This window comes from Apiospora aurea (genome assembly GCF_038362705.1).
Source record: "Apiospora aurea strain CBS 24483 chromosome Unknown utg000002l_segment0_segment0, whole genome shotgun sequence".
NCBI classification, from domain to species: Eukaryota; Fungi; Ascomycota; class Sordariomycetes; order Amphisphaeriales; family Apiosporaceae; genus Apiospora; species Apiospora aurea.
The window spans coordinates 2,754,729-2,777,100 of NW_027117389.1; the positions used below are offsets into that span (position 1 = coordinate 2,754,729).

A 22,372-nucleotide genomic window follows, 5' to 3' on the forward strand; every position below is an offset into this window, starting at 1 on the left:
CAGTAAGGGCACCCACCACTCTGCCACTCCTCCAGCAACGGCTGTTGCACCATCCCATTGCGGAAATGAGAGAAAAGGCAAGGCTCGCGGCATCGTAGACTACAACGCACGGGTCTGGCAATGACATCGTGTCGAATGCAGCCACCACCCAAACAGGACATTCCGCGGCAGCTAGCAAAAAATATCTACCTCTTGACGCATAGGTCTGTACGTATTACCCACTTCTCCCCCTCCAGCACTTCGCGACCTTCGTGCTGATGATCGAACGAGCTGTTAGCAAGAGGCTGTCTGTATACATGGCTGACGCAAGTTTGGTCTGACCAGAGAGGGAGCCAACGTACCAGTAGACAGTCGTCTCCATGTTTATGCAGAAGCAGCATCCCAGTCTCGAGAGAAACCGAGATTGCCTCGCTCTCCACTTTGCGGTCTTTCGGGTAGAAGACAGTTTCACCCCCACGGCAGCCTTCCGCTGCAGAGGTAAGGTATACCAGTAGCGTCCAAGTCGTCTTGGTGCTAACGTTTTTGGAATCATCAGTGGCTGGTAATGTCACTAGATTGTAGTCATCGTCTGGCGGGGATGTTAGCCTTTGGGGATTCCATCCTCTTGAACTGCCCAGACCAGGAAGTTGGACAAGTAGATAGAAACTGACGTACAATGGGCATCGAAGAACTGGCCCTGCGAGTATCGATAGATTCGAATGTTAGGGTTGAGCCCAACGACCTCGCCATTCCATGTCGAACGGACAGAGTCATCCAGCAAGAGCTCCTTCAGCCCCGTCTCGCGCCAGAGCCTCTGGGCGAACTGGAGGTCGTCGATCTGGTATCGATCGTTGACCCTGACCGCCTCGCCTCGCTTTGGGCGCCCCGGTGTCGTTGTGAAGGGCAGCCCCCGCAAATAGGTGACATAATCCCGGCAAAGCGATTTGGGGAAGAAGTTGCGCACGAGCAGAATCTTATCTCGATATGCGGGATGGGCTTCCTCCAGCGAGAGGCTAGTCACAGGAAGCGCAGGCTTGAAGGCAGGCCACTTGGGTGCCGGTGGACTCGGACCTGTCTTTGCTGGGTGCTCCAACTCCCGCTTGTTGGGCTTGGGGCCCTTTGTCTTGGCCATGGCGGGCGCTTGGCTCACACAACGATGGTGATGATGCTCGCCCACAGAGTAAAGAGCGGAAACCTGAGCGGAATCATGCATGCGAAATCACGAAGATGGCCTGCTCGATTCCACCCCCGGTAATGGAGTGTTACACAGGATGCAGCTGTGGTGTCTTGACGAATCGCGACTGGCGTGTTCCAGTATCGGCGTTGATAGCCTAACCAATTTCGAACTTACCGCCTTGGGGCGTTCCGGGGAAAGCGGCACTTTCGCTAGCCTGCGATGCCGATCTTCAAGAGTCCACACTAATCGAGCCTCTATCCCGATTCCGTCACGAAGCACGAACTGCCAAGCCAACAGATGTCTTTTTCTGCAGGAGGGGGAAAAAAAGAAGAAAAAAAGAAGAAGAGTTGAAGGAACGGGACAGGTATGATATGCGCAAACTAGGGCGCTGTGACAGGTCATTACCGTGCTTTGATGTACATGCAGATTCAGAATTTGCGACTGACACAGCCGTACATGCGTCTGCTTTGCTCCAAGTCGTAGCATGATCTGTATATGATCTGGGCATCAATACATGAGCTGGCATCAGCTGGCCACGCTGTGCTGCCGGCAGCATATACCAGAATCCGGGGTTGACAGCTCACGGCGGATCTTCAAACGGTCACTTGTGCAACAAAGGCCAACGGGCTGCCAGGTCATGGCAGCAGCGCTTGGCTGCCTGGATTGGACGCCGCCCTCGGTCGCCGTCTTGAACACAAGTCTCATGCAGCTATCCCTGGTCTACAAGCTGCCACTGACTTCAACTGGCTCCATGAATCCGGGTTCCCGGAGCCAAGCGTCCAGACAGTACGGGTATACTGTAGAAGCTAAGCAACCGCCTCCATCCCTTGCCAGGTACGTGGGAGTAAGAGTACTTGCTCTCGCGACCTCGTAGGCCATCTCGGCTTTGAATCACGATGCACTCGGCCATGAACAAATTGCAGTGTCAACCCAAAGTTGGGGACTCGCAGGATTGGCTCTTTTCTTGTTTCACAGTAGCCTCTCATCAAGCAGGTATCCTAAATGAGAAGTAGCTCGATCCCAACTCTCCCCGAGGATCTCGTCGTATATATACGGGATCTGTTTCGCTTCCTTGTGTGCAGGTTGTCTGTGCTTGTACCATCCATGTTCGTCATATCTCAGTTCAAGTGCAAAGATGAGCAAACTCATGTCATGGCCGCGTTGGTGCATCGACGCGGATAAAAGCCTTAAAAGGCATGAAACTTGTTCGGTGAAACCCGGCACCCAAACCCATTATCAGCTCAAGGGTCTATCAGAGCTGCTTTCGATGGAACAGTCGATCATTAGCTGGCGAGAAAAGGTCATGCGTTCTGCTTTTTCCGAAGAGCGAAAGCAGTTCTGCGTCAAGATTGACGATTGCCTCAGAAAGGCCTACGCCAGAGCGTCCAGCCAACCGACTGGGCCGATTTCTGGCCTGCGAGAACCATTTTGGCAGCTGAGGAGGGCTCTGAAAAAGCTCATGATCATTCGTGACTTGGACGAATCAGTGCCGGTGAAGGCATCCGAGGCACCAACAGCCAGCAGAGGGGCAGAAGATGCTTGGTTGACCATCAAATTGCAATATACCAAGGCTTGCCTCCTCCTTCTTATCCGCATCTTTGTAGGTCATCCCAATTCCCTTCCATGGCTATTCCTCTGTGGATCTAGAAGGCAAACCACTGACGGGCCCTTTCACTAACTGGCTCCATTACAGTGGCATGTCCTGCCTGAATACCCGGAATGGTGGGAAGAGATCGAAGCCAGCCTCAAGAACGAGGACTGGCTCAAACAGTTTATCCTAGACACACGCAAGTCAGACCGCCGGGCGGTTTTGGGTCGGGAGCGTCTCCCCAAGTATTGGAAGAGTTTCGTCGTCAAAAAAGAGCCATGGACGAGGCGAAGGCTCTCAAAATGGGCTGAAATTGAATATGTTGACATGAGTCGTTTGCAGTGCATCTACAGATGGTAACAAGGGTAGATGGGCACAGGATCGATAGGGTTATATACAGGTCATGGGTTTAAGCCTTGGATACAACACGTAGGTAATCTTCAACAAAACAAGCTGGTATCAAATGGGAGGCAATCATCTGTTAGTGAAGTTGGTTGCATTAGGTTAGTGGCTGTTACTTACGGGCTACCTACTTTAGGTATTAGCCACAGAGGTTTAGGTACTAGCCACCGATCGATTGTCGGCCAAACCAAAGAGAGGCTAAAATTGGGGACCTCGCCGAGTGGAGAGCGTCACTTCCTAGCCGCTTTTCCCCGGATCGATCTAAGTCCGCAGAAACAAAGAACTCGTGGGTCTCAAACCCAAGAAGGCATTGACTTTTGCAAAAACACTTACATCCATGCTTGTCTTGTCGAATACCTAGACCCTTGACGATCGATTTTCTGGGCGCCGACCCTTGCCTAAGCGCTTCGCGTGTCTTGTCTCGACCGCCACCTGTCACGCGACTACAGCACAAGCAAGCAGCTGAACAATGTGGTCATTCGGAACGACTTTCACAATGGCCAACGATCGAGATTCCAAAAGCGAGTCGCTACCAACAGCGGCGGCACCCACAGCGGCGGCACCGACATCCACATCGACATCGACGGCGACTGCCACCAACATACCTGAGACGAACGCTTCACTGCAGGTCGCCAGCACGCGGCCCGACACCCGCACACCCATCTTCTCCCAGCGCTCGATGAAGCAGCTCGGCCTATTCTTCGGTGGTGCTGTTTTTCTCAGCCTCTCCACCCTCATCACCCGACGAGCTGTTGCCCGGAAACTGAGAGTAACCCAGCCGGAATTCTTCATCCCAAGCAACAAACCTGCGAGCAAGTTGGACGGCGACAACTCTCTCATTGCTGTAGAGGCATTGGGCCTGGCAACCCTGAACGTCTTCGGGTTCGGAATCATGGCGACTGGCGGCCTGTCCTGGGCTTTTGACGTATCAACCGTAGCAGAACTGAGAGGGATGGCTCGCAAAACACTGGGAGAAGACGGTTCCAGAACGGACGAAGAGGCAGAGAGGGAGGTCGAAGAATGGGTTGCCAAGGTGCTCTTCAAAAAGGACGGAAATGACAAGGGGGGACAGAAGCCAGACAAGGAAGTTGACAAGACCAAGTAGGTCGTTATGACAATGCAGAGTATGTACGACTAACCTTGGTCGCTGGGCTCCGGCAATACTCGTGCCTCTCGTATGCGTTCTCGTATTCTACACTTTTACTCTGGTATACTTGCTGACTCGATCTTCAGCACGCTGCCAGTGACCGCACTGCAAAGGGCGCCTCCAATCTGCATGCCGCACGAACAGGTACTCGGGCTCGCCGTACTTGGTTTGTGGCACTCCAGGCGTTTGCGACAGCATTTGGCTCCGGGTGACCGATTCGCACTGTGGCCAAACAAATATATCCATGAAACAGTACGCCTCCCCTCATCTAGCAATGCTATGCATTCCAAAAGCGGTCTAACCTCGCGGATTGTTCCCACGCAGCCTGCAGCCATCTCGCTCTGTAGCCAAGGGCTTGACCATTCAACTGCCCTTCCGCTAGCTCCCCGTCCCGCTGCAAGGCTGAGCAGGGATGACTTGCCGCCCCAATTTGTCTATCCTCGCTGCCTACGCCATGGTCGAAGATCGTGCAACTGACATGATTTCGATGGTGTTGCTTTTCAGCCGTCTGAGCAAGGGCAACCTGGGTACTTGGAGCCATTCGACCTACTTGGACGGACGTATGTAGTATGCTCGCTATTGTACAATGCGTCACCAGTCTACCAGTCTTGATCCCGACAAGCATGCAAGACTGTTCGTTCGCATCGTGGTGCGCGGCAAACTTGTTTTCTTTTGCTACGCATCGTGTGTCTCCCCAACCCCATGATCTTGGTTTTTGTGTTCCTAGGCACGATCCCAGAGACAACAATGCGGTATAATACCACAATGGATGTCCATCGTTCTTGACCTCCTCTGTTATGATGTTTGGTTCTGTCGATCCATGAACGCTTGAAGTATCCCGTCGACTATATGAGCCACCATGGCGCTGTACCATATCCCCGTACGCAAACTTTACTGGAATCGGACGCCACCCAACTACTCGAAGAAATATCAAGTCCACACTCCGGTCCAGTCTCCGGTCCAGCCTTCTGTCCAGTCTCCTGCCAGACAGCAGGGCAACAGTGCGGCGCCTTGCACAGTTCGCCTTCTTCACAGAGAAAAAGAACTTGGCGTTCATTTAGTCAGCCAACAAAAAGAACTGAGTGACCGCGATGGACGACCGCCTTACTTTGCTGAGGCCCATGGCGTTATCATCAGAGCGTCGTGGCAGCCGTGCCCGCATCCAATATGGGTGGTACAGGAGAAGATACAATTTGAACCCCCCTTTCCTGTTAACATAGTTGATCTCGCCACAAACGAATCTATGGACTCTGAATGTGCGAGTATCTGCTGGGTCCCTCACCGTGAAGAGTCGGATGGTACATTGCTCACGGTCCTGAATGATGTACCTGGGGAATTTCAGATCGGCTCGACGAAGATCACCAAGTTCAATGTCGTAACTCAAGTGCCAGGATGTCCTGGAAAGACGAAAGCCGAATGGGTCGAGGCCCAAAGAATTTCGAACTGCCGCATGCTCAGCAAGAAGGAGAGGGAAACCAAATTCAATGCCCAACTCGAATCACTTCGCTCGATCCAGGCAGCTTCCGTTTTCACTCAGGTATCCCTGCGGGACCGCATTCGTTCGCCTGTGGACCGCCTTCTGACCTCTCCTTTTCGGTCGAATGCCCTTCCGAGCCAGAGCGCAACTCCTGATGAGGACCTGGAGGTGCCACGACCGGCGGCGTTGGACCGAAGTATCGATGAGAGCTTTGTTGGTTCCAGTGGTTGGAGCGATGATGACAATTTGTCTGATGACCCGTTCGACGAGAGCCGGCCGCTCTCCACGGTTCAAGGTGTACGTATTCTCTCACCCAAGCATGGGCCCCCAATGCTGCCGACTCACGTATTAATGTTGTTGTTGGCAGCCTCGACAAATCTGTTGTAGATACCCTGATCTAGCTCCTACAATGTCGAATCCGGCCCCGAGGCATAGGCACCTACAAGATCAAGAGTGTCCTCGCGGCTCGAACCACAAGGAGCATTGCATTTTTACGGACCTCCAGCCGACGAAGTGCTTCCTACAGAATCATCAGCACTGTCACTTGCCGCTCGCCGATGAGGTGGAAATCATCGACCTCGACTCCGCCACCAACACACCCTCCATAGTCACCGGGTCTACGTCGCTAGCAGCGGTACCTGAGCAGCAGTCGTCGTTAACAGGCTCGGCTTCTCAAAAACACTCCAGTGCCAGCGATGACGACGACAGCGAGGATGATTTCCGATCGGTATGCAATTGGCCCCTCGTCCCGGACCTGAGAACGCGGTTGCGATCGCCGGACCTCTCTGGGCTCGTCGATTGCAGCCTCGACTCGTCTGCCTTTCCGTTACTTGACAGGACACCAGCACCTGAAATCCAGCCCACGACCCCTTCGGCTGACATGATGGATGTCGATGCGGTGTGGATGCCTACCAACGAAGAAGAAATGTCGCTTCTCCAAGATGGATTGCCCTCCACGCCTCCCCCGTCTGATGGCATCCACTTATAGCGGTGCCTTCTACACCGACTGTGTGGAGATGACCGCCTGGTCTGTATAATAAAGGTGGTGAAGGGTTCGATTCAATAGGATTGCCAGTGTGTGTCTTTTCTTCTTTCCTATTCTATATCTTTGGGGACTTGAGCCCCGGTAGCATAGGTCGGTTCTCTGCAAACTCATTCGCTTGGTGGCACGTACTTTATTACGATGTTGGGCCGAGCCAATGTTTCTCATGCCCTGGCGCTTCGCAAGCGGGAATGTCTTTCGTATTGTCGCTCTTTTTTTCCATGGATAAAACAACCATGCGCTCTTTATAACCAGTTCTGTAGTTGACACATTCTATATACTGAATTTGCCCCCATAGCCTTGTGAGCAACCTCGTTTCGTCCCAAAGTATATTGCGCTACCCCTTAACCCTCTCTTGGCGACCGACCTCCAACAACAGAACACACAGCGCTATTTGGTACGTATGCGTGATCGATAGTTTAAAGACCCCCTATTTTTAGCATGTTGCTTGCTTCCAGGATTTGGCCATGCACATGCATGCCATAGTTTTTATCCATCTTCACTGCATGCAAACAAGTTAGGGGTTTTTATTCCATGTCATTGCGCTTTTGCAATAGAGCTATAGTATGCGGCGGATCAAGCCAGCGCGCAAGCTATTCCACCTCCAGGCCACCATACCTCTGGCTTATGCTGGGTATAAAGCCCAGCCGGTACCGTACCTTTGTTGAAGGGTTGCAGTAGATGGCAAGGGTAACCGAAAAGAACCCAAAGATCTATATTACATCTCTGATTATGGAGTTACTTGGTCGCTGGGAATGGGCATCGTAGCCTCTCTCTTATCCTTCTTATTCTTCTCCCTTCTCCGACTTGTTTTCTTTTTCTTCTCTTCCTAAGCCACAGCCTCATCGGAGCCGTGTCCGGGTGTCTCCCCATCGGCCCCCACGCGTACCCTTAGCCTGGCCTCGAGGCTCTGGCCCTCCTCGAAGCTTCCCCTGCGGCCCCAGTTCCGCGGCTGCTTCTTCAAGAACGCGCCCACAGCGCCTAGGTAGCCCTCGTGCCGGAGGAAGTACGCTTGCTTCTGGCCTTTGCTCCAGAACTTGAAGGCGTACGACAGGGTGTTCATGGTCTGCGGGTGCCCGCGGATGAAGGAGCCTCCGAAGTAGATACGCGACAGGCCGTGTATTTGCGATTGCAAGTAGGCAATCTGGCCGATGTTGTTACTTATGGCGTATAGCAATGACCGCGAGATGTCAGCCGAGGAGAAGCGGTTTCGGATCGCCTCCTCCGTCGTTATGGGAGTGGGGCGAGGAGCCTCTGAAGCTTGGGAGCCGCTTGGGGCCTCTGGGTTGGCCTTGAGGTGGTCAGCATCTCCATTGGACAGGCCGCCACTGTCCTCGGCTTCCTGCTCTGCTTCCCTCTTCATGCGGAAGACCTTGCCGAAAGAGCTGGCGATGGTCGAGCTCTTCAGACCAATCTTGCCGTAGTCCGTGCCATAGATATCGCCCACCAGCATATCGACCTTGGAGTTGTCTCCCTGGGCGGCCATATCCAACATCTCATCAAACGATTCGGCCGGGGTCAGGAGGGAGAGAATACCCCAGAGCGTACCGCCGCCGAGGGAAGTTCCACCTACACGCTCGTACGTCCTCGGTCCGGAAATCTTTAGTATACTGACACCAGAGCCAATGTTCACGAGCATATACGGGTATATGTTCTCTTCGGGCTCTGCGAAGTGCATCGGGTCCGTCTCGGAGTAGGTAAAGACTTCACGTGGTATCTCGGTAATGAAGAAGTCAAGCCCTGCCAGCGGTTTTTGGTAAGCCAGCCACGTCCTCTACCAACACAATGAAGACAACGGCCAGGAATCGGGGGTCAGGTGGTCGCCACAGAGGAAAGACGAAGGCGCAGCAGAAAGCCAAAGCGAAGACTCACCAATAATCAAACACTCCATCTCATCCTCGCGCAAGACGTCCACGCCCAGCCGCTCCCGGATCTTGTCGTAGTATTTGTATGCGCCGCCCCCGGTGGCCATGACGAGCAGCTCGCCGGGCCGGGACCCGTTCAGCTCGAACTGCTTGTCCTTGAGGTGCTTCATGAACTCGATGCAGTCATCGATGCGGTCCGTCTCGAAGCTGAGGAAGTTGAGCCGGCCGCCGGGCTCTGTCGAATGCGCCTCGCGGGAGAAGTAGACGAGCTTCGCTAGCGAACCCCCGATCTTTGAGACGAGGAACGCAAGCACACGTTGTCAGCGATTGCTAGCTACCAGTATGATTGGGAGATATGCGCATATAATGTATTTCCTCAGGTGGGCGCATGAGGCAGGCATGGTATGGGTGTGTGTGTATGTGCTTCAGGCACGAAGGAAGAGCGGCGCACATACATCGGCGGCGATGTGACTGACAACTGCCGTGTGGTTCGGCAAGCGGATGTCCTTGGTCTCATGGTAGCTGGAGCCGAGGGGCGAGCCGTTGACGGGGGTGGCGGGCTCTGCGCTGTCGGCTATGTATGCGCCCTTGACGTTGATGCGCACGGAGCCCGGGTGGCCGATGGTGCTGTCGATCTCGGCGGTGCTCGTTATCGTGCGCGGTCGGCGGTACGTGGTGAGCGAGTCCGTGGAAGCGGCCGCCTGTGTGTGTTTGTTGGCGGGCTTTCCGCCGTCCGCAGCGGCCGTGCCAGTGTCGCCGTGAGCAGGCGCCGTGTCGGCGACGGGTTGCGCTTCGGGTCCAGGCATCGCGGGGCTGGCTGCTTTGCGACGAAGGGGACGGACGGTGGGGTAACCTTTTGCTGCTTTGTCTTTGTTCCCTCGGCTTCGATTTGAATTGAATCAATCGGTCGTCGGGGCGAGAGAGAGAGAGACCTGGAAGGCAAGACGAGGGAAGGAGAAAGGGCTCGAATGCCCAAAAAGCGGTATGAGGCTTACGGCGGCATGGACGGTCTTCTTATTTCTCACGGCCGATTCGGATCTGTGTAAGAGCAAAAGGTTGCTTGTCGATGTCTAAAATTGCCGTCCCGTCTCCCCATGCAATGGTCCATTACGACCTGCCCTGCAAAGCACCGCTAACATGCGCTGCAAGCACTGCACCCACTGGACGCACTGCACACCCACTGCACTCTCGGGCCAACGAACCACTAAATTTCCACGTTTTCTCACGTCACTTAGCAGCGCAAGCCCCCCCCCGCGGACCAATACTCTAGGACAGCCAGGACAAGGACAGCCAAAGACCCCTATTCAGGCCAATTTCAAACATTACCTCACGCAAATAAATTCATCGGTTTTTCGGGCGGTAAGTCCCTAGCGCGCGTACCATGTCGTATCTACGTCGGCCGCCACGGTCTTGGCATTAGGGTCGGGGATTACTCAGAACAGCTCCAGTCTGATCCGAGACAAATGACATCTTCCTTCAAACTTTGTGCGCCATAGGTGGTTGATTTATATTAATGATAGCCTGTTTTTATCTGAACTGATTAGCGTAGCGCGGCTGGACTTCTGTCCACGCACTCTCTAAAATTGCTCAACTGTGGCTTCGGAGAGTTCCCCGAGTATCCTATGACGGACGTCGTTCTGTGAGAAGAAAGAAAGGGGTCAATGATGCTGATCTCAACCCCCCCTGCCCCTCACCTTACAAACATTATGCTTGAAAATACAACACTGCTTCCAATTTGTCGCAGCTTGAATTTGGGCCAAACGAGGGTGGTAACGCCAAAAAGAAACCGGTATAAGTGATTGAAGCGCTTTCTTTTCCCTTTTGCAATGATTATAATTGTATTCAAACTTTAGAAGAACCCCCCTGCCGGGACTGCCACGAAGATGGCCGAGAGAACACCGGCGCTGAGTAGGGCACACAGCATGGACTGAATGAAAATAGAGTCTTGGATCTGGCGGAGAGCGGGCTCTTGGATCCAAACCTCGCGGTCGAAAACCTTGCGCACAACGTTGCGTTTCTCGTACTTGACGATCCAGGGCTCGTCTTCGTAGCTATTGTTGGACCCGAAAGACTCGAAGCTGCCCTTCTTCAGGCTGGCCTCTTCATTGTCCCCGTCGCCCTCGCCGAAGAGCTCCCAAGGGCGCACGTGGCGGTGGTGCATGCCGTGAAGCACGACGCACATGCCCTTGTACCCCGCAATGAGGGTCGCGATGCCAATGACCCAGCCGATAGCCGCCAGCGCGCGCCAGCCGCGGCCCACGTGGCTCAGGGTCAAGACAAGAGCGGCGACGGTGGCCAGGAGGATGGCACCGACGCCCAGGCCGCGGGCGAAGAAAACACGGGCCGGATTGCCGTTGCAGATGGTCCAGCGGATGAAGTTGGGGTGGGCCTGCCGCCGCAGGCTGTTTTCGATGGTGCGCGCGACCTGGCGGAAAGCGGACGGGTGTGTGGTGTAGGCGAGGGCATGGATGGTAGCCTTCTGCTCGCGCGCCGACAGATTCAGCTGTCGCGGTGCATCGTCGGCTATGTATGTTGCGATCACTCGATCAATCTCTTCTCTGAAGGGTTGAACCGAGACTGCAAGGAGGGAGGTTAGCCATTAGGTCCACAATGCTAACCAGGACATCTTACATGGCTGTTTCGCCCCGGCGGCTGCGAAAGCATCACACGCTTGAGAGCGGTAGTTGGTCGCCTGTGAGCTCGAGAACACTGTCGACACATCGTCGCCGTCCGCTGGCGTACGCGGAGGCGTGGAGAAGGGGTCTTTGGTTTCAATGGCCGCCTCAGCCCCTTTCTCGAAGTCGGTACCCTGGAAGATTTTCGCAGCTTCGGGTTCCCTCTTCAGCTTCTCAGCAGCGTCTTTTTGGAGCTTTGCAGCCACTTCGTCCTCCATCTCCTGGGTCCACTCAGGCGCCAGGTTGATGTCGGATGTGCTTGCCTCTTGGAAACGCTTGACATAGTCGCGGTGCCAGAGGAAAAACTGCAGGTTTTCGGCTGCGTGCTCAATATAGATGAGGTAATTCATGAAGTCTCGCACGGTGCATGGCTGGATGAGAAGTTAACAGAGATTCACACGGCAAAGAAGAGCGCGGTCATCCTACCGGGCAAGTACCCCCGTTGATGATTTTGTCGAAGGTAAGCGCATCAGGAACTCCTCCAGAAGCACTTGACCGTCCTGACTTGAGAGACGCTCCTTCCTTGTCGCTGCCCGAGAGATCGCTATCTCGGCGATCCAGGTTCTCACGACGCACGTATTGGGGCCGGCGGTAGCTTAGAGAGAGAACCATGTTGGCTGTAGGATCGTCGTTTTTGACTGGGGGTCTCAAGTTGACAAGGGGAATTCAGTGGGCCACGGACAGAAGAAATAGAATCCAGGATCGACACTGGCCAGAAACATACAAATAATGCTACTAGGGGGCGTGGAGTTCCTGCACTAAACCCTACTCCTTCTCACATGCCACCGTCCCCGTCCTTGTACATAACCCACCCTTCGTGCAGATTCGGAATGTGGATCGACTATCGAAATACTTCGAGGACATAAGCAAACCGAAGCTGAGGGGCGGTCGAAGCGGGATGGGGGGGTCTTCTTTAAGTTCGATGTTCGACGGAGGCGTCGACGTTCCATACTGGCTGCTCGCTCCAGCCCCCTAGGGTCTCTGGTCTTCAGCTTCGGTCATCCACCTGCGTTATAGGCAGTTCAGCAAATCTGTCAGTAACCGTGTGGCCCTGAGCTGGTCACCGTAGACGGGCGTCAATAGCTACGGCTAGTAGCAGGCCCTATAAACGGCTTGAGTGATTGCAGGAAAGAACTACCAAGGCAATGATTAACGATGCCTCGCAGGTATCAATGACCACAAACTACTCGAACTGGCGGCAGGGGTTTCCCTTGCAAGCCGCGATCTTGAACATGACAAGGCACTGGCGTGCGGAGGACAGGCTAATGGACGCCCAATATTTGCCAAGGCTGTCACGGTCATACATGGAGCGGCAAGACCACCCGAGAGAGCTGATCAGGGGCCCGAGCAGAGCATCAGCCACCGTGCCGGCGGCCTCTGGTGAGTGGTTGAGTTCGACATAATCTCGGCGGTAATGGTATAGTAGCGTGAGAGATGGTCGATGCTAGTCATGCTTAGCTCCTTTGCGTGCTTGCAGTCAGGGTGAGCCCATACACTGCGACTAATAAGAGATCTGATCGATCTACCGGTTATTAGTACTTGCTTGCCCTATGCACGAATGATTAGCCCGGCGCGGGAGGTCAAGTCAACCCAGATGAGTGAGGGTGCATTGCCCGGATGGACAAGCAGAGCCGGCGCCCATTGACATGAACACGGCATACCACATGCGTGCATACTATCACGACTTTCGCCAGGGTTGGACGCATCGAGGGCAGGTATAGACGAGGAATAGAGAGTGCCACATGACGGTACTGTACCACTGCCAGGTAAAAGCACCCAAGAAGGGCGAACACCTGTCAAGCTGCCAAGCGTGAGGCCCGGCTTGGGTCGCAAGACGACCTCAAGTTTGTGTATGTAGGATGTTGGTAGATTGAAGAGGAAAGACGGCATGTGTTACTTACGTGTAGGCAAGCTGATAGTCACAGTCAGGGCAGGTGCGAATTAGAGTGAACCATTATCGCACACATCACTTGTAGTGCCTTATCTTGAGTACATTATACTAAGGGGTAGATAGGAGCCCGTTTTAGTGACTTCTTCAACCCCGGCGTCACATCCATTGGGATCTTTTCTTTCTTTTGACCTACCGTACTTGGGTAGGCGAATTGCCATATTGCATGCATGGCGACCAAGGCGTGGCAGGGGTACCTAACAGGGTATTACATGACGGAGAAAAGGAGCTTCCAGCTGCTCGGGATGCTCCCTATGCAAGTCTCGGTTCAACAGTGACTAGTACAGACGCCACAGGAACCTCGGAGGCGAGATCAGGAAGCCCGTCTACCTGACCTGACCTTCCCAGCGAAGCCGATGGCTGCATCCTACTACAAGATTGGATCTACATGACGTGCTAGTAACGGCTGAAGTCAAACCCGCCACGACAATTCTTCCCCTGAACCAAAAGAAAAGCAATACTCGCTTGCAAGCGAAAGCCACATCATACCCAGAAATCAATGTCACCTTTGCACCGTATGTGTAACTTGGCTCAGAGGACGAAAGAATGGAGGTGACAACCAGGAAGAAGTAAAAACCACCTGGGCCGTCAGCCAGCTTCGTTCTGTGGCTTCCGAGTGTAACGTTGACTGGCTCTGGGCTACCATGACACTAGAGGAGGGCTTGTAGTCATGTTGGTGGCCAACAAGAGCACTATTGAAACATCAATGACGGGACGACTTCAGCCGTCCCGTTGCTGCTCGAATTCTCTCTCGCTCCTCTGTCGAGCAGAACCAACTAAACCCCTCCTCCCAGTAATCCAGGACCTGATATCTCCAGTTGCCAGCTTCCTTCCTGCTTCCTCCCTGCCTACCAATGCTTCTCCGCGATCGGGACGGTATTCACATCCACGCCGTCCCCGAACCAGCGCTCCTCCTCGGCGATGCGGACGTCGTTGCCGCTCATCTGGCGCTTCCGCATGAGCCCGTCCTCGGCAAACGTCCAGTCCTCGAGCCCGTACGTGCGCCACCACTGCCTCTTCCCGCCCTCCCCGTCCTCCTCGAACCACTCGTACCAGAACTGCACGGCGATCTTGTCGTCCGCGAAGGCGAACAGCTCCTTGCGCAGCCGGTACCCGTTCTCCTTGGCCCACTTCTTGGTCAGGAACTCGGCGATGGCGTCACGCCCCACGAAGAACTGGTCCCGGTTCCGCCAGATCGAGTCCTCTGTGTATGCAAGCTTGACTTTTTGAGGATCTCTTTGGTTGATGATTGTTGCCTTCGTATTAGTGAAAACTCCCTTGCCTGGGATGAGAACTTCCAATCGTGATTTACGTACCTGGTGTTCCAAGCGTCCTGGGCAGCTTTTACTTTGATCTGCGCCGCCTCCGCCGTGAAAGGCGGATACGGTGGTCTTCCTCCTCGCTTTTCGGCGGCCATGATCGCTGGTGTGTCGCTTTGTTGCCTCTGGCCGTCCGGGATACTAAATAAATAGGTAGGGTATATTATGTCTCCAATGTTATAGTCGATGCAAGTGCGGAGCGGAGCGGAGTAGTTTGAGGGTATGGAGTAATGCGTGACGATCTCTTTGCCAGGTGGAGAGGTCGTTGTCTTTTAGAACATGGCGAATAGATTTTACTACCGATCCGTGACCGTGACGTCTTCGAGCTTTATATAAGCCCGGAGCAACGTATACGGGGTTTGGTTCCTTCGGGATTTGTCCCGGGTCTCTTTGGTGTATCATCGGTTGAAAAGATTGGAGGCCAATACCGGCATTTGGCCGGTTTCTGGGTTTTGCCTTCAACTAAAATGACATCAAGGGCGCTTACTACTCAACTACGTATATGCCTGGTAACTCCCCAGCCAACTATCGCGGGGTTCAATCGAAGGGCGCGACTGGCGCATAAGTACAGGCAACAAGTATTTACTACCAATTTCCACATTCAAACCCCGTAAGGTTCATTAGGAGGTAGGTAGTTATACCATGGACAATCTGACGATATACCACAATAGCGCATATAATATAAAATGAGAACGTGCAAGCGCTACAAAACTATGTAAAGTGTATACATACGTAACGTATACACATCGTCAGACCTGGTAGTAAGCTACGTTTGTAGTCGATCATGTCCCTCATCGCAACCACGTCAAAACTTCTGCCCTACACTGTACCCATACCCCTAGTCTATATCTTTATATGCTCCTCGATATCCCTAGACACTGCTTAAGCTATGCTTGGTGTTGAAGTAATTATCTCCGCTCAAAGAGTTCACAAGCGAAAAGCATCTCGACTGTTCTTTGATTAAATTTTATTTTTATTCATGAACTCATTCATCTCAATCAATGTTATCGAATAGTTCCGAGCAGTAGTTCCCGATATTTGTGACATCACCAAGCGCCATCATGGGCCTTGGCTGAACTATTGCCCTTCGCCCCTCCCAAAAGCTACAATGCAGCTTCCAGAGGCGTTCGCCCTGTCCTGTTGGAAGAGAGCCTATCTATCGATGTAACCGTTGATTGGAATTTTCTATTCGCGACCTTCGATGTCTGATGACCGAGAAGAAGCTTACAGCTTAGCCAGGACAGCATCGGCACCGGAGACGGTGACGCCCTTGCCCGGCTCGTTCTCGGCATAGGTGACCTTGCCGTGGTCAATGATCATGGCGTAGCGGCCGGTGCGCTCGCCGAGTGTCCAGCCGATGCTCTGGCTGAAAGCGGTGCCGTCATCGGAGGTGAAGAGCTAACAGCGAAAAGACCCAATGGTTAGCAAAGAGCTTTCTTTGATCCGGCCAAGAGGCGGAGTAAAAGAGACGAAACTCTGCATCGAAGTTTGGAGGGAGGAACATACAATAGAGTCGTCCTGGATGCTGTTGGCCTTGCCCCAGGCGGACATGACGAAGGGGTCGTTGTAGGCGATCACGACGACCTGGTCGACGCCCTTGGACTTGAGGTCGTTGAACTTGGCCTTGTAGCCCGAGATGTGGTCGGCCTGGCAGGTCGGGGTGAAAGCGCCGGGAACGGAGACGAGAACGACCTTCTTGTCCTGGAACTCTGCAAAGGCAGGGCAGTTAGCTCATGTCGCAAGCTACCATGCTTCGCATGCCCCCGAGCGAGGTAAGAGCTCTGGGTATGGAAGAAACGTACCCTTGCTGGCATCGTACTTGGTGGGGATACCGCAGGCCGTGATCTCGGCATTCTCGGGCGTAGGCGCGATGTAGGAGAAGGTAACACCCTGGGGGAAGGCGTCTCCGGCTTTGAGGGCAGGCATCTTGATGTTTTGTTTTGGGAGGGTTGGTTGCTGGGTATGTAGGTAATTACAGTGAGGCAATTGCGAGTCGGGTTGTCGAGTTTGGCAGAGAGTCAGGAAATGGTAGGGGACAAGGCAGAACGAACTCTATCCGTCTTATATCTATGCTTTAAGTACCTAGTAGAGGACAGGTTCGGCGACTTTGTCAGCGGAAACGTAGCCCTGTTTCGTTGCTGTTCTACAGCCACGTCCACGACCCGTCCAGTGTTTCCATTAGCATGTTAGTGGGGCATTGGATTGTGTTCTGGTAGCTCTCTTTCTCTCTTTCTCTCTCTCTCTTCCTCTCGGCGCATTCGAGCGGCAATGCCGTCATCGCATGTCCGCGGGGCACGGAGGCTGGGAGTGGGAGGTTCGCTCGGGTCCTCAATTCCAAATTCCCTTGCAGGCGTCAAATTACTAGGTAACATAGGATGCAAATGCCGACCTCGGGAGCGGGATTAGACCGCATCTGCATCCATGTTCGCTCTCACCGATTGATCCTCCTTGTTCGCCTGATCCCCAACGACCCAGTGTTCCTGTTGTGCCTTACAGCAACGAGAGAGCTGTTGGATTGCGATTTGCCATGATTTGCAAGCGCCAATTCGCTTTATTCGCTTTATTCGCTTTACCATCACTTACCACGCTTACAGTAAGCTACGGTATTTCTACTCGGCCGAGACCCATCAAAGTACCTCCTAACATACCTTGGCATCTACATACTATGGCTTGTTCGGCCGATACTCCTCTAAGATGTAGCTGGCTATGCCCTCCGCCACAGGTCTACCTAAGCCGCGACGCGTTCACTTGGCTTTGACCCTACGTGCTTTGCTTATGTATTTATGATATGAACCACCGCTTCGGCTGAAAAGAAGGGTGGATATTACGGAACCATGGTGTTAGAGAAAGAATGACTCGTGTTCTGACAGGCGTTGACCAATTCAGGAAACCCCTTGGAGTTTTGGGAGCAGTGGTCAAACCTATCCCAACATCTGGGAACATTGATACTACATCTGACGTCCTCAAGGGAAAGGGTGGAATGCGTGTTATCGGAGGCACTCAAGTCCGAGCCGAGCCACGACGCAGCCATCACTGGCCTTGATTGCCATACATTGCTTTCAGGAAGCAGCCCTTTTATGTAGACCGTTTGCATAGGCTGGCTCTTATTAGCTACCTAAGCGTGAAAAAATCTCATATCCCGTGAGAAAAACCCATCATGCATGCATGCCACGACTCAAGAGATGTAGTAGTGGGTGGCTGATTTTTGTGTCTGCCGAAAAGCAACAAAGTCGAAGATGCCCACCCTAGACGCCGCCCTGTACATGTCTCTGGACCGCCAGCCAACCATCTGAATCCGCTTTCATTTCCATTGCTAGCAGAATATTTATCGGGTGGTGGCCTTGGGCTTGGGCTGCGAGCCCTTGGCACCCTGCTTGCCAACGATACGTCCAGTCTGGCCCTTGGAGGCGGTGGTGGCGCGCTTGGCCTTGTCCTCCTTCTTGCTGGCAGCAGCAGCGGCCTTCTTCTCCTTGGCCTCCTTGACGGCGGCAGAGCGGGCGGCAGAGCGGGCCTCGGGTCTCATGGAACGGCGCTCCTTGATGACATCGAGAGAAGCACCAACGATAGCACGCTGGGCCTTGACGGTTCGGCGGGTTCGCTTCTTGGCGACTTCCTGTAATGTGTGTCAGTCACACATCATTCCGCCAAGCGACATTGGCCTTCTCATCCAAAGGAGGTGTCGCATAATGACGTATGGGAACCTCGATTGGAGAGGAAGGCCAGTGAATGGGTCCGTACCTCAGAAATACCCTTGCGGTGCTGGCGACGGAAGAGAACGGTCCATGCGATGCGACGGGGGTTCTTGCGCTGCAGGAACAGCGACTCGGACTTGCCGTTCTGGAAGCGGAAGATCTTGCTGTCACCGCGGACGTAGAGCTTACCCTGTGAGTCGAAGGTCTCGCATTAGCATCCTGTCCGTTATTATTCTTGTATCAAGGCCACTATCTCCAGAAATGGGGGCGATAAACAGGACCGCTCAAGACCGACAGCCGAGCCTGGCAGGGCATCTTGCGAAGACAACCCAGTGCAAGCCAGCCCAGCCGTCGGCCCGTCGCGGTCTCCAATCGCCCCAGCCCTGTCCTATTGCCCACGTATTCGGCCGTTCCGTCCATCCATCATCAATGTTCGCAGGGAGATATGATATGTCGTACCTTGCCGGGGTAGATTCTCTGGCCCGAGAAGGTATCGTCGTAGGTTCTCATTTTGGCGATTTGTCGAGAACTCTCGGGGATTTGGGCTGTGGTGGGTTAGTTGGTCGTCGTAGTCGGATTGAAGGAAAATGTCACACGGAATTGTTGGACGTCCACAAATTGACCAGACGCTCTCCAATTTCGACCTGCACTGGGAATGTGTGGGATCGGATAAGCCAGGCAATTATTAGGGTCGGCTAGTTTTTGTCTTTAACCCGTGCTGTGTGGCGTGTGGCTTGGGTGTGGGGCTAGAGGTGGCTCATGGTTTCCGCTTAAGTGCATGTTCCTCTTACCCTAACTTTCTCCTCGGGCACAGGCGCCCAGCTTTCCAGGCATTAGACACGGGCACATGCATGCAGTATGAATAAACAGGAAACATAGGAAAAGTTTCTCAAGGCTAGTACTGTAGTCAAACCTGGTGCATAGCTGACGGACGCTTCAATGCCTGTCTATATGTGTTTCTGTAGAGCCAAGTTGGAGGAGAAGTGGGAGGACCCACCTGTTCTTCCCTCAAGCTATTGACATCAGCGTCTCCGAACAACAACTCTGCCTGTCACCCCCAACTGGCACGTAGGGCTACTAGGAGCAGGAGAAATCCAGAGGTCGGAAGGATATGCTTCCATGAGTGTCACCCCGGATATCATAGCATCGCTCGTGCTGCAGGAATACGAGAAGCTCCCTGTAAAGCGAAAGCCCCCGGTGCGCGACAATGGCATCCACGAATGGGTGCCCCTGAGCGGCATTGTGGCCGAGCTTCGAGGGAATGACCTACGATGTCTCTCGCTTGCGTAAGCCATAATCTAGCATAAGTTGTATAGACTGTTTGCTGAAATACTTTTTCTCTCTGCCTCGCGCAGGACAGGTATGAAATGTCTTCCCCAGGCAAAGTTGCCCTTGGCCCGCGGTAATGTGCTGCATGACTGGCACGCCGAGGTGCTCGCCATCCGTGCCTTCAACCGCTTCGTGCTGGACGAGTGCAAGGCCCTGGCTGAGGGCGGACCGGATACCGAGTCCCTGTTCCTACGGCGCCGGCGCGTAGACGAGCTGCAGGAGCTTGTCACCACCACCACCACCACTCCCTGGTGCGGCCAACCGTTCACCTGGCGGGACGATGTCAAGCTGCATATGTATTGTTCCGAAGCGCCGTGTAAGCCATACAATGAACCCTTAGAAGCCAAAAAAGTAGAATACGGCTAACATACCTTGCTTCTACCAGGCGGCGACGCATCCATGGAACTAACCATGGCCGCCCAAGCCGACGCAACCCCCTGGGAAGTCCCTTCTTCCCCTGCCGCCGCAGAGCCCACTCCTACCGCCGCTCCGCTTCTTCCCGGTCGCGCCTACTTCCAGCACCTAGGCGTTGTCCGTCGCAAGCCTGCGCGCGGCGACGCCCCGGCCACCCTGTCCAAGTCGTGCTCGGACAAGCTGGCGCTGCGGCAGTGCACGAGCCTGCTGTCGTCGACGGCGTCGCTGCTCGTGAACCCGACGCACGCGTACCTGACCACCCTAGTCCTGCCGGCGTCGCAGCACTCGGTGACGGGCTGCGAGAGGGCCTTCTCCGCACGCGGGCGCATGGCGGCGATGAAGGAGAAGACTGACAATCTGCTCGCCGGGGGCTACAGGTTCGCGCCGTTCCGGGTCGACACCACAAACCTCGAGTTCGCGTACTCGCGGCGCGGTGTGATTAGCCGGTTGGGGCGGGAAGGTGAAGTTGTCGCTGCTGGTGTTGGCGCGGACAAGATGGCCGCGAGCAATCTGGCGGTGGCTTGGACGGCCAGTGGGCTGGAAGAGGCATCTCTGGGCGGCACGCTACAGGGCCGGAAACTGTTTGACCCGCGGGGCGCCAGCTTCGCTTCGCGGAGGAAGATGTGGGCGCTTGCGGCAGAAATTGCTTCAATGCTAGGTGCAGGACTGGTCCGCCTACAGAAAACACTGGCAGCCCAGAATTACGCGGAGCTGAAGCAGTCAGACATGCTGCAGCCAAGGATGGATGCCAAACGCAAGGCAACGTCGATTGCCCTGAAGGGCTGGGCAAAGAATCAGGGAGACGACGACTTCGGTTTGTAGAAAAGTACGAACGAATTGAGGAACGTAATTTCATTTTTTTTCTTTCTTAGCAAGACTGGTATCGATCCTCCGTCTACCAAGCCTCAGGTGGCCAGCGGAGCTTGTTCCAGCTACAGCCACATGACCAAAAGATTGCCTTCCTCACACGAGACATGCGCCGGTGGTGTCGGAAATACAAACTAGCAGTCCCCCATCAGAAGACGATAGTTCATGACAAATCGATCAGAACTATCAAAGGTGTATCAGACTCCATCCCTCTGCTTTCGCCCTTAAAAGATGAGAAACCCTTCGTCCCTTTTTCGTTACCCATGTGATCCCAATCCATATGCTTAGACCAATACCTTTCCGTTGTCATGCTCTCCGTCCAGAGACCGGATCAAGTGGGAATGCGTATCCGCGTGGGGGATCTCGGAACAGATAGTTGAGGGCCGGATTTATTCGACCTTGCTCTCGAAGTTCTCGCCGGCGACCAGGTCGGGGATGTCGTCGTCATCGGCCTCCTTCTCGCCCTTGGACATGCTCTGGTAGCTCTCGGCCAACTTACGGAGAGAGGCTAAGGAGTCAGGTCCGAGCTGGTTGAGGATGCCGGGGACAAGCTCGGTGAGCTCCTTGTCCTCGCCGTTGCCGTAGATGGCGAAGGTGTTGGCGGGAACGGCGGCGTGAACTGTGGCACGGCGGGTTAGTTTACTGGATTGCCAACAATACTGGCAGGGCCACATTTGTCTCCTTCACAGAGTTTGTGCGTAGGTATGTGGGCGTGAGGGCGAGTTTACGTACCCTTGGGGGCAGAGAAGTGGATGACGTTGCCGTCGGCCTTGAACATGTTGACCTCCTCAATAGCCTGGATGGGCTGCACGTTCAGCTTCTTGAGCGTAGCCTGGAGCTTCTTGTCATCGTTGGCGCTGCGGGCGACGTTGCGCTTCTGCTTGTGTCTCGGGGTGCCCTTGCCACCTGGTGAAATTCAATCGTTAACTTTTGTCCCCTTTGGCGTTTGCCCGCCTTGGCCTCGAGCCTCGCCCGCAATGCGATGTCGGGTCCGAAGGGTAGAAATAATATTGAACGTACCAGTTCGCGAAGGCGCAGCACCGCCGAACTTCTTCTTGAGGATCTCCTGCACGTCCGCCATCTTGATTTCAAATGAGCTGTGGTCGAAAAAGAGAAATTGCGCGGGGTTCCAACAAGGCTTTTGGGAAGCGAGGAAAATATGTTAGCTGGGGTTTATGTAGTTTGATTGGAAATTGGCCGCCCCCAAGGAAAACAGAAAGACTCGGGCTCCAGGCCAGCCAGGCAGGTAAATCGAACAGCACTTACCCCAGAGATATTATTATATGCCGTAAAATCGGATTCTTCGTCGGGAATAGCTCTCAGTCAATCAATCAGTCAATCGGGGCTGGTGAGGCTCGAAACTCTTCGTCTCTCCAGAGCTTCCAAAATGTGCGTGCTCGCCCTGTGGATCAACCCTCTGCCCGCTTCTGGCTACAGCGATACGCTCCACT

At 54.1% G+C, this 22,372-nt stretch overlaps 11 protein-coding genes across 11 annotated transcripts; 4 read left to right on the forward strand and 7 right to left on the reverse strand.

The window, feature by feature from the left end:
• Positions 1-185: 185 nt before the first annotated feature.
• Positions 186-1,111, reverse strand: PG986_003231 (uncharacterized protein; the record flags this gene model as incomplete). The annotated part of the gene is made up of 2 exons (XM_066839453.1): positions 186-568; positions 655-1,111. 2 exons carry the CDS (start codon positions 1,109-1,111, stop codon positions 186-188), a joined length of 840 nt encoding a protein of 279 aa, XP_066704517.1.
• Positions 1,112-2,291: 1,180 nt separating this feature from the next.
• Positions 2,292-3,104, forward strand: PG986_003232 (uncharacterized protein; the record flags this gene model as incomplete). Its single annotated transcript, XM_066839454.1, has 2 exons — positions 2,292-2,756; positions 2,850-3,104. 2 exons carry the CDS (start codon positions 2,292-2,294, stop codon positions 3,102-3,104), a joined length of 720 nt encoding a protein of 239 aa, XP_066704518.1.
• Positions 3,105-3,642: 538 nt separating this feature from the next.
• On the forward strand, positions 3,643-4,251 carry PG986_003233 (uncharacterized protein; the record flags this gene model as incomplete). Its single annotated transcript, XM_066839455.1, has 1 exon — positions 3,643-4,251. The coding sequence occupies one exon, from the start codon at positions 3,643-3,645 to the stop codon at positions 4,249-4,251; it is 609 nt and encodes a 202-aa protein (XP_066704519.1).
• A 901-nt stretch (positions 4,252-5,152) lies between these two features.
• PG986_003234 (uncharacterized protein) lies at positions 5,153-6,758 on the forward strand (the record flags this gene model as incomplete). The annotated part of the gene is made up of 2 exons (XM_066839456.1): positions 5,153-6,067; positions 6,306-6,758. The coding sequence occupies 2 exons, from the start codon at positions 5,153-5,155 to the stop codon at positions 6,756-6,758; spliced, it is 1,368 nt and encodes a 455-aa protein (XP_066704520.1).
• Positions 6,759-7,641: 883 nt separating this feature from the next.
• Positions 7,642-9,483, reverse strand: PG986_003235 (uncharacterized protein; the record flags this gene model as incomplete). The annotated part of the gene is made up of 3 exons (XM_066839457.1): positions 7,642-8,552; positions 8,685-8,967; positions 9,133-9,483. 3 exons carry the CDS (start codon positions 9,481-9,483, stop codon positions 7,642-7,644), a joined length of 1,545 nt encoding a protein of 514 aa, XP_066704521.1.
• A 1,043-nt stretch (positions 9,484-10,526) lies between these two features.
• PG986_003236 (uncharacterized protein) lies at positions 10,527-11,964 on the reverse strand (the record flags this gene model as incomplete). The annotated part of the gene is made up of 3 exons (XM_066839458.1): positions 10,527-11,254; positions 11,309-11,723; positions 11,779-11,964. The coding sequence occupies 3 exons, from the start codon at positions 11,962-11,964 to the stop codon at positions 10,527-10,529; spliced, it is 1,329 nt and encodes a 442-aa protein (XP_066704522.1).
• Positions 11,965-14,148: 2,184 nt separating this feature from the next.
• PG986_003237 (uncharacterized protein) lies at positions 14,149-14,717 on the reverse strand (the record flags this gene model as incomplete). Its single annotated transcript, XM_066839459.1, has 2 exons — positions 14,149-14,536; positions 14,617-14,717. 2 exons carry the CDS (start codon positions 14,715-14,717, stop codon positions 14,149-14,151), a joined length of 489 nt encoding a protein of 162 aa, XP_066704523.1.
• A 1,126-nt stretch (positions 14,718-15,843) lies between these two features.
• PG986_003238 (peroxiredoxin-5) lies at positions 15,844-16,545 on the reverse strand (the record flags this gene model as incomplete). Its single annotated transcript, XM_066839460.1, has 3 exons — positions 15,844-16,017; positions 16,126-16,328; positions 16,422-16,545. 3 exons carry the CDS (start codon positions 16,543-16,545, stop codon positions 15,844-15,846), a joined length of 501 nt encoding a protein of 166 aa, XP_066704524.1.
• A 1,399-nt stretch (positions 16,546-17,944) lies between these two features.
• On the reverse strand, positions 17,945-18,821 carry PG986_003239 (60S ribosomal protein eL24; the record flags this gene model as incomplete). Its single annotated transcript, XM_066839461.1, has 3 exons — positions 17,945-18,232; positions 18,358-18,501; positions 18,771-18,821. 3 exons carry the CDS (start codon positions 18,819-18,821, stop codon positions 17,945-17,947), a joined length of 483 nt encoding a protein of 160 aa, XP_066704525.1.
• Positions 18,822-19,430: 609 nt separating this feature from the next.
• On the forward strand, positions 19,431-20,876 carry PG986_003240 (uncharacterized protein; the record flags this gene model as incomplete). The annotated part of the gene is made up of 3 exons (XM_066839462.1): positions 19,431-19,597; positions 19,667-19,956; positions 20,026-20,876. 3 exons carry the CDS (start codon positions 19,431-19,433, stop codon positions 20,874-20,876), a joined length of 1,308 nt encoding a protein of 435 aa, XP_066704526.1.
• A 140-nt stretch (positions 20,877-21,016) lies between these two features.
• On the reverse strand, positions 21,017-22,060 carry PG986_003241 (NAC domain-containing protein). Its single transcript, XM_066839463.1, has 3 exons — positions 21,942-22,060; positions 21,654-21,827; positions 21,017-21,540 (listed from the first exon to the last, which is right to left on the reverse strand). The coding sequence occupies exons 1-3, from the start codon at positions 22,000-22,002 to the stop codon at positions 21,311-21,313; spliced, it is 465 nt and encodes a 154-aa protein (XP_066704527.1). The 5' UTR covers positions 22,003-22,060; the 3' UTR covers positions 21,017-21,310.
• Between the last annotated feature and the right edge of the window lie 312 nt (positions 22,061-22,372).